General features: G+C 32.9%; 1 protein-coding gene across 1 annotated transcript in view; it reads right to left on the reverse strand.

Annotated features, from left to right (window-relative positions):
* The window catches only part of LOC111048523 (fringe glycosyltransferase), a 141,446-nt gene extending 130,928 nt beyond the window's left edge, over positions 1-10,518 (reverse strand). Inside the window, exons 1-2 of the mRNA XM_039436198.1 lie at positions 10,215-10,518; positions 958-1,179 (exon numbers count right to left, since the gene is read on the reverse strand). Of these exons, the coding sequence (XP_039292132.1) occupies positions 958-1,179; positions 10,215-10,403 (411 nt within the window). The 5' untranslated portion in view covers positions 10,404-10,518. The remainder of the gene's footprint in view (positions 1-957; positions 1,180-10,214) is intronic.
* Between the last annotated feature and the right edge of the window lie 316 nt (positions 10,519-10,834).

Genomic DNA, 10,834 nt, shown 5'->3' on the forward strand with positions numbered 1-10,834 from the left:
CATTTTCAACTTGTTAAAAGTTTTTAATAAAAGGCTACTAAAAGTTTATAATATATTGTTTTTACAGTAATAGTTTATTCAAGCATTATTATATTCAAATCAAATTGCAAAACTATTGCATTCCTAGAGGTTTATTACAATGGTTTCCCTATAAATTTTAATGCTCTCCCTTTACAATGTTTATTAATTTTTATTACTGTCGCTTTATAATATTTTCGTATCCCTAGAAAAATAAATTTCAGGTATTGAAATATTTTTCAATACTGAAATGATATTGTAATATAATGCACCATTCATGGCATTACTCTTACGATTTCCGTTTGTTTCAATTAAATACAACTTGATTTACTGCCCCTTTACTGCACTGATACTTTGTGTCATAGCCTCATAATTTTCACTTTATCATAGTTCTTCATTGGCATTTATCATCATCATCATCATCATCATCCTCATCTTCTTTTTCATGATTGTTATCATCTCTCCATCACCATTTCATGTCCATCTCTACTTTTCAAAATCAATTAAAACTTTTTCCGAAGTAGTTTTTCAATTAGTGTTCTTTTTTCTAACTTTAGTTTAATATTAATTTCTGTTTTGAATATGAATTGTATTTGTCTTATTGTTATGTTGAGGGAGCATAGGCCTATTTGGGTTTTACCAGTTGCTTCCATTGTAAAATTGTGAATAAATAAATTATTTATTTATTTATATGTGATATAATAAAAAATCGTATAAATATGATCGAGGGAGGCCAACACAACAGGCATGGCCCAAAACTATTCTATTCCCAAATTTTGAATATGAATAACTTGTCTGAAAAAATAGGTTATGTTTTAACTGTTGAAAGTTCAAGTTTATAATTAATATAAATATTTGAAATTTCACTGTTTATATTCGAATATTGTAAGGGAATATGAACCATGAGCTTAACTTTATATTAATTCGATGGTAACTAACCTGCTGCTTGGCGAGTTGAAACCAGGTCTTGAGTATGACAGGCAGTCGCCACTCGTGATAGTTGGAGGTGGTTTTGACACTGATGAATATGTCCTGGAGACGGGTGGTGGGGGGCCGTGCGGTGGCCGTCAACCGCCCCTCGGGGGCAGTGGAGGCGGCTACAGCCGCCACCTCCTCTTCAGGCCACGACTGCGGCGCGCGTTCCTTCCAACTAGTCACCAACTGCAAAATTAATACAAAAAAAGATTGAGATTGTTGAAAAGTAAATACAGTACCGTACCTGAAGAATGGAGTAACGCTGAAATGAAGAGAAAGAAGAACAACTGCAAAACTAAAAAGAACAAAATTGAAAAGTAAATACCTAAACGACCTAAAGAATAGAGTGAGGTTGAAAATGAAGGGAATAAATCAATAGAATGGTTTAATTCTAGGTTGTGAGTAATTAAGAAATTGTTGAATAGTTTTCTGTGTTGTTGTATTAAATACTCATAAAAACGACTTGATGTTGTCTAACAACTGGTTTATTAAAACAATTTCAGATACTACATTTGTAGTGCCGTATTCTGGTTGTTACACCATTATCAAATCAACGAGTTTACTAGAGTTTGATAATGGTGTAACAACCAAAACTATTATCTGGAATTTTGTTCTAATAAATCTAATAAAGTACATTTCATTCATTTAGATGGTGATTGAATAAAATTGTTGAAAACAATATGAAAATACTGTAGATATACCGTAGTTGACAAAATCAATGAAAGTTATTTATAAAGCATTCAGTCAATTCCAAATTGAAAAATTGTCTGGATTAGAGAATTTATTTATTTTATTTATTCTTATGGCTTTTATCAGCAGAGAGATGCTTTTGGATGTTCTGTCTCACCGTATCACCCAATGTCATTTCCTATCAACACACAAGTTTATAGGTTATGTATTGGGTTCTTCATGTTTTCTCACTAAAAATTTGCACTTCCACTTCCTGAGTTTCTATTTTATAGAGTTTAAAATCAAGAAAACTATTCTCAAACACAAAATAAAATTAGAGAATAATAATTTAAAATGAAATAAATTATTATCTCAATTCCTGAACGCTTTAAATCCAAGAATGCTCACATTGAATTTTCGTAATTAGATTGAAGATTCACAATCAAATGGACAGAATTTTTATGACACCCAAAACAAGATAATACTGAAAGGTTGGATGAAATATGGATTCAAACGAGAATGTATGTTTGTGAGGCAGGTAGGAGCGGTGGAACAACCATTTGAAAAGAAATCATAAAAAACAAACTGTGACAAATTGACATCATTTTGATAAAATGAAAGCTCTAATTAGGGAGCTTTGTAAAGCATTGAACATTAAAGCTTTATGATATTTCAAACTTCTTAGCGAGGACACCCACCAAAAAGATCTAGATTTATTTTTAATTTGAGTGCTTCTAAGAAGCTTTTGATAATTCTGTCCCCCAACCAATTATAATTAAGGAATACTTTATAGGAACACGCAACTCATTATAAAAAGTATTATACGAATTGTATCACTATCAAAGGTTGTGGGTGGCGGAATCAATGAAAAAATATTATAAAAAATGGGGGATGAGACGAAAACGAAGCCTTGAATCTTCTATCAGGTAGCAACTACAGGCAGAATGATATATTCGGGGTGGTATCGTGATATATATTGTGGTTACTGAATTGCCCTGATGTTTTATAGAAAGAGAGGGAGTGAAGGAATGAAAGGGGAGTTTGAGGGAGAGAACGAGCACATGAGGAAGAGAAAGAGATCATGTTGAAAGAGAGAGTGTGAGTTAGGGATGGGAGAGCGGAGAGACCAGCGTTTGGAAGTGAACGTTGATCAACAGACAGAAGCACGAGATCGAGACAGAAATGGATCCAGCTCGACTTCTCGAAGATCATTGTTTGCTACCTGTCCAACCGAAACTATAGCAAAAAAGTGTCAGTCACTACCTGCCCAAACCCGGGTCTTCTCTTCAGCTGAGCGATATTTTCACCTAATGAGCGGACCGTGTCCGAATCACGATCCGCTGGATTTGGCATGCGGGCCTCAGCCGCACAACAATACACCAAATACGAAGCAAAACTACGAAGGGCAGATCCAGACTGCTGATAAGTGAATGAGAGATAGGACGTTCGAAATTAATAGCCTCCATTATGGCCGAGAGTCCCTTTTGGAGGGAGTTCTTGTTCATAGCCGAAAATGCATTATGAGCAGCTGAATACCTGAATAGGCAGGCGTTCTACTGTTTTATTTGGGAATCGAATGGCTTCTCTGCTACAGTGATGAGAGTTTGTGAACACATAGGCCAAGGATAGTATAAAGCTATACTATTCTTGCACATAGGCTACCTTTTCCAGTTGAAACTATTTGGAGCTATTTATTATAAATCTCAATAACCTTCTACGATAGGTATACTTGATCTGTGGTAATGGGAAGGATATTTCATCAAGTGCTTTGTAAATAATATATCATTTTATATCCTTTTCAGAGGGTCGACAAATATTTGTTGAAACACCACCGATTTATGTAGTTACAATAATATTATATTATCGTTATTCAAATTGCATTCAACCTTCATTCTCATTAATTAATCATACTTTGTCAAATTCGTTGTATGATTAGCAATACTGTCATTTAATGTGAATTAGTGTATGAGCCAGTATATATTGTAATATATATGAATAAATAAATCTAACCTTGACAATTCAATGCTCTATTTTTTAAATATTATTGAATATAATATATTGAAAATTTTATCAAGTACTACTGGATATTCTAGCAATAAGAAAAAATTTGGAAATAAAATTAAACATTAACAGTAGACAAAAATATTTAGAAGTTGGAATGCTGCTGAGAAAACAAAATTGTAGCAAGAGTTTGACTAGAGGCCGAAACATGTAAGAAAAACATCCCTTTTGAACTGTAGATGTTTTTTTAGGAAATTAGGTTTAAATTTTTGATAGAATAAAGTTTTAATGAGAATATAATATTTCCACGCTTGAGATATAACATTTTCAAGATTTAAATCTAAATTTTCATGTTATAATGATGTTTTAATGCAATTCTGGTGAACAGTTATGGTCTGAATCGAAAAGCAAACATCCTTTCTGAAACAGAAATTATTTAGCAAGAGAAAGTTTCTTTCTTAAACCTTGAACTACTGTGCATTTCATTTTTAGAATTGATCCATCAATTTAAAAGTAAGTTGAAGAGGATAATCTTATCTGGATTATTAATTAGATTTCTTTATTTACAAAGTATGCTGGCTACTGAGGAGAGAGAAATATATTGACGTTATTCAATTATTTCACAGTGTGGGAGCATACAGGAATACCCCAACAAATTATTTCGTGAACTTCAGGGGATACTGATGCAACAATTTCTTTTTTCAACATCAGTTTATGCAACTTTATTTGAAATTAGTTTTTTGCAGTACAGTCTTGTATGATGTAACCATTTATACAATTTATGTTTTATCCATGATGTTTGTAACTAAATTTGTTTTGCAAATAAATTTTGAACATCATTTGCATCTCCGTTCAAGAGCAATGTGCTCATAAAAATTGAAAAGATTGACTAATAAAAATAGAGATTCCATCAAGCTGGTAATCAGTTAGAGATCAATTCAGATGGTGGTTTATTTGAATATGATTGTAGGTTTTACAAAGAGCGACGATGGACAAAACACAAGCCGAATAAAACAAATAAAAAGATAGAAGCACGAAGCACCCCTGAAGAAGTTCTGAATAAAAATTCAATCACGATCTAGTCGCGTGCGTGCATATGGCACTCGTCGCAGCTGAAAACCAAGTCACTCCTCCACTCACTTCTCACTATCACTACATTAATGTACAGGAGACTACATAATCACCATATGTATTGAATAACAATGATGAGAGAGAGAGAGAGATAGAGAGAGAGAGAGAGAGAGTTTACAGAGCGTGGAACAATGAAGACGCAAACAAGGTGATTTTTATAATAAGTACACAATACGTATATAATAATAATACGTATACTAATAATCGATCAGATTAATAATAATAATCGATCAGATATTATTATTTTGTATAATAATTGATCAGATGTTACAGATATCATCAGAATAATACAGATTATTTTACGTATAAGAAAATAGAATTTAATCAAGAGATTACAAGAAATGATTGCATTGATAAATTAGCTGGATGAAGAGAACAACTTTACCATCAAAATAACATGGAATGAATCTATATCGCGTCTATTGTTTCAATAGGCACAGTCTATTGTTTTATGATTGTTTATTCTATTATTCTATAGATTGTTTATTCTATTGATTATTCGATAAATATATTGTTCATTCTATGATGATAATTCATAGAACTAATATAATAATAATATCGAGTGACCTGGCTGGCTCAGGTCTGGTGTCAGAGTTTTCAGGTCGCAACTAATATTTTCATAGAACTAATTGGGTCTTGCAAGACCTGGCAATACATTGTCATTTGTGATAAATAATGAACTAAATTCCTAATTAATGCAATAAAATACTCTGGATTTCACAGCTAGTGAATAATTGCAATATTCTACTTCCTTCTATTTTCACCATTATATTATTCGAGATGGATTTTTTAAAATAATGCAACTTTTGCGATGTGGTTTTGCTATGAGAGTAGACGGTATTCGAGATTTTAATATTCAATTTTCAGAATAAATGCTACTAAAATGATTTTCGCTTTCAAAAATTAATTAATTGATTTGGACAGAAATTATGTATTTATTATTTATTTGCTTTGGACAGAAATTAGTTATTTTCTTTGTCGCATTTACGATATATTCTACCATACCACATCGAATAGTCTGCAGATACACAGGGCTATGGTGTGAAGTTGCCAAGCTCCAGGAACTCTGCATAAGTTTTGAAGAGGTTCAAGTTTAGGTTTCCACACAGAGTTACAAGAAATTCATTTGCGTCAACAGAGAATAGGGGATTATGTCTCTCGTAATGAGATTATTCTTGACCAATGAAGAAATATTCGTATCAATTCTCGATACTTATTATATTTCCAATTGCAACTGAGTTGAACGAGAAAAATCGAAGGTAATTTAAAAGAAAAAGAAAGTATTTTGAAAAGTCAGAGGTTCATCGAGGAAAGAAAAGCTATATATATGTTGTGCATAATGGTTGAACAACAAAAACCATGTTAATCCAATTTCAAGTGAAAAGTATTGGAAGATGACTATCATTCACAATAATTGCATAATATTTATCTTGATTCAAGTCTACATAGACAATAGAAAATTTAAAAAGATATGACATTTTATCATTTTTTGAGCATTATAGGAATTCTCGTACCTAAGAAATATTAAATACAATAGAATATTATTGATATAATCATATGAAACGTTTGATGTACTCAGAGTAGTTTCTCAGACAAACCTTCTTCATTAGTATCTTCTTATCTGAAAAATATTTCATAGACAAGATCTAGATCAGGAATTTGTTTTATCTATTTCCATGTCACAATCTTAAACATGTAAGCAGCATGTAACATTTTCTTTGCATCAAACCCAGGAACATGTTTGTAGTCCCGCTACAAATATTCGACTAACGAGCTGTCAGGAAAATTGGATCGATGAAACGTTGTTTTGAGGAGCAGAATCAAGATAAAATCAATCCGATAATGAGGAGAAACAGGTTACAAATCGGAGACAGATTAGGTTTTGTCGTTCTTTTTTGTTATCTTCGTTTTTCTCTCGAAATGCTGGCTGATCCGAGGAATTTGAAGCGAATACAGCCGACGCACGCTTCCAATTATGGAAAGGGATGTGGGGCTGGTTTCACCCTCCACAGTATTTAGATTTTTTCTTGTCCTTTTCTCCAACACCCTAGTCTGGTCCTGGTCCTCAACTCCAGAAGAATCTCTGGACAGTTTCTTTGTGCCCACTCTCACGCCACACTACCCTCATAATTTAAAGCTCGTATATGGTCGAAATGTCAACGGCATACTAACAAATGAAAAATATTTTTTCGTTCAACATCCTACGCCTACCTCACAAGATGACAGCGTCTGTTTGGACCAAATATCCCCATAATAGTTAATAAACTGGAATGGTTTTCAGAATGGAGTGAATAATATCAACAAAGTGGAGAGAAGTTGTGTGTATTCTAGTTTTTATTATTCTTCTTATACAGTCTAGAAAGGTTTAGTTGTATTATGTGAATTTAACTTCTACTCAATTTAACCATCCGATTAGCTCTTGGCATTGACTACAAGAAAAAAATTTAACGCAGTTGAATTTAATAGGGTCACGTGAAACCGGAGAAGAGCTAGCCGGAGAAAAGCCGGACTTTATCTTCAGGAAGGAAAAGTCAAGTCAATATGGGAGAGAAATAGTACAAGGAGTATCCTTAGTTTTTCTCTCCCGGTAAGTCCTCTCTTGTAAAAATAATAAATGAATAAATATGATTTGTTTTAGGGAACATCGCTATTACTGGACAAAAACTTTTACTTGGAGCAAAATTGGATAATTTCCAACACCTCCTAGTCCTAGAATTATGCGTTCTTTACAATATTGTTCTACAAAGATAATACTGTAGCTAGTTTTCCAGGAGATGAGCTCTGGCTTCCATTTGTAAGCCGTTGTCAACAATGAAGACCAAAGCTCCATCTCCTAGTTATCTAGCTGTATAAAAAAATTAAAACAGCAAACCAACACGAAATAAAATGTTCTATTCAATTTGGTAAAGAACTGTTTATTAGTCTATGTATAATCCGAGAGTATGGATGGCAATATTCTATATATAATACTCTTTGTGAAGAGAATGTTAATTAATCAATATCAATGCACAGTACAATATTCATTATACTAGAGACTAGACGATTTAAAATGAAATAAAACACATTCAAGGACAATGATAACATCTAACAGAGGAAATAAAATTCAAGTTCAATGTTTGCCAACAAACGCACAGTGCGTAGAGCATTTTTCTTTTCTTATCTTTATTGACTTTTGCATAACAATTGAATGAACGCGTTTGAGCAAAAAGCCATGTACGCGATAACAAGAGACTCATACATATTCTTACTACAACAAATATTTATTTACAGATTTACATCATGCTACATAAGTTACTATAGTATTATTCTTCAATGATTAACGTAAAAAAATGTTTGAGGGACAATTAAAATGTATCTATTATAATGGAAAATTACTATATATTACCCTTTTTTATATAAAACAGAACTAGTTTCGAGCACTGTCTCGAAGCTAGTAGTATTTAGGCCCATAAAAAACTATAACAAAAGGGAACTCGTAATTTTCCATAATAATTGAACATTCAAATAGCTCTATTAAAAGACTACATTATAAAATGTATCTAATAATTTACTTCAATGTTCTGAAGTAGCAAGTATGAACTTTCAGTGAAACTGAAATTTAAATTCCTTTGTCAATATATGTATTAACAGACTCTAGCATTACTTCTAGGTCTATATTAGTCATATTATTACGGGTCAAACAGAAAATAATTGCTGAAGTTCACCAAATATTTTTAACTCAATTAGAATAATATTCGAATTTGGTAAGTAGAGATTTACAAAAATATTGTCAAATATGATTACAATTACAACTTGAAACTTGAAATACAAAATGATTTCAGTCTTTAAACATCATGTTACCATTTGGTATTGTATAAATGATACCGGTACTGTATAATATGCTCTACAAACCGAGAAATTCGATGCTATACTGTAAAATGCTGTATATGCTCTACAAAATAAAAACTTCGCTCTCAATATTTTGCGATATCTTTGCATGCACTTTTAGGGGTTCATTCTCTGCAATGCTCACTCACTTCCTCTATAATATTGACATAATTCATGATCAATGACAATACTGATAAAATTGAAATGCTATTGTTATCCAGCCAGGTAAGATATTTTCTTATTCTCTCGGTCATCGTTTTAATCATTCTTTCCAACTGTAGATAATTTTCATGTTATAAAAAAAAACTAAGATATAATTATTTTCTTCTAGGAAAAAATCAGTAGTTGTCAGAAGGATAAACGTGACCGCAGATAAGAGAAAATCAGAAAAGAGACTTGTTTTGGGTTTCTAACAAGCCGTCATGTTTTACAGAGACGTTAAGAATTATTGTAAAATCTCTTGCAAAACTGATTTTCATTTTCATTGAAAACATAAATGGTATCTTTTAAATTTGCCATTTGCCTATGCCCTACGTCCGACAAAATAGGCACTAATTTTTATAGCACTGTTCAAAGAGAATCTTCTGGTTAGGTCATCTAGAATCTAGATTAATCCACTCAAATATTGTGGATGCAAATGTTGATTATTGAAATAAAGACTGACTTTGCTAAAGTTGATGTGATAGTTTCTTATCCCCGGGAAATAAGAGATTCAAATGATTCATGATACAGAATTCAATGAACACAGGTTCAAGAGCTGATTAATTTGTCCTGTAAATAGATCTAGGTAAGAGTTTCAAGTGTATTCATATTTAGCCTGAACATTCCGTACTCAACTGCAAAGTTGAAAACTTTGAAATAGATTTTGACAAAGGAATTATTGTAAAAATGTAGGACCTATCCTACAGTGACTCATAATAAATTATTAGTTAATGACAAATAATAATAATTATTATGCTATGCATTCAATAATTAGATGCAAGAGCTGGATCACCTGGAGGTGTTTTTTTACTTTCTGTTCTGACTGTCCATCTATGGACTTGTTGGTTTTTTTTTCTCTTGACGTGTTCCCTTATGGACGTGCCCTGGCGGCATGTCTGTGTTATGAACAGAACTATTATTATTATTATTATTATTATACAAAACCAAGCAGGCTATAATTAGCCTGATGTTTATATATTATTTTTTAATTAGGCCCTAAAAGTTTGACATGACTGAAAATTTGCAAGGGGCCAATCGTTGCCGTTAACAAATCTTGAATGCCACTCTTCAAATTACTTTCTAACTTAATGTGAATCAATATATATTTTGGAAATATCCTAAATGGCTCAATGAAGTCTTATTTTTTTAAAAGAGGCAATTAAGTAACAATATTTTTGAAGGATACATAGGTAAACAGCATCGATAAAACTTTCACTTCCAAACAACTTGAGAGATAACCTAGAAATTTGGCAACATGCATCCAAAGTAGCACAAACATTGTTGGATGTCAACAGTAGTTTTTCTAATGATCAGTATTGTTGATGGATGTAATCAATCATGTGGCAACTCACCTGCTGAGAACTTATCTCTGGAACGGCGACGTTTCTTTGGTAAACAAGGACAGACGTATACACTATGGCCAAGAGAAGTATCAAGGACTGGAGAAAACGGCGCAGCCTGGAAGGCATGATACAAATATCTGGCCAAGATGTGGAGGCTTGCTCCAACTTAGCTACATAATTATCGTTCACATGCTTCATTAACACGTTTGATAACACAATAACACACCCTTAACCGCACCATTCGACTGATAACCACGAACTGAAAACACGGGCTTGCAGACAACGCAGCCATGCTGTAAACAAAAATCCCCACCACAGACACAGAACTCTTCCTGCATCAACTGGTGGTACGGGCAGAAAGTTTTCCAACTAGTGCTGCGACCTATCGGTGAATCATTCAACTATCAGTCAGCCGATTTTTAGCCCGCGTAGCACGTATTGAATTCAAAAAAATGATGGATGACTCACGATAGGGATAAAAATAGTTTCGGAATTTTGCCAGAAAGATTATCGGCAAGAAATCCCCAAGCCTATGCAGTATACACACTAGAACAAAATATGAGGTAAAACCTTGAGAATATAAGGAGATAAAACTATCATGGATATGGAATGTTGGAATTGCCCGTTAA

The sequence above is a fragment of the Nilaparvata lugens genome, chromosome 10 (assembly GCF_014356525.2).
Source record: "Nilaparvata lugens isolate BPH chromosome 10, ASM1435652v1, whole genome shotgun sequence".
NCBI lineage: Eukaryota > Metazoa > Arthropoda > Insecta > Hemiptera > Delphacidae > Nilaparvata > Nilaparvata lugens.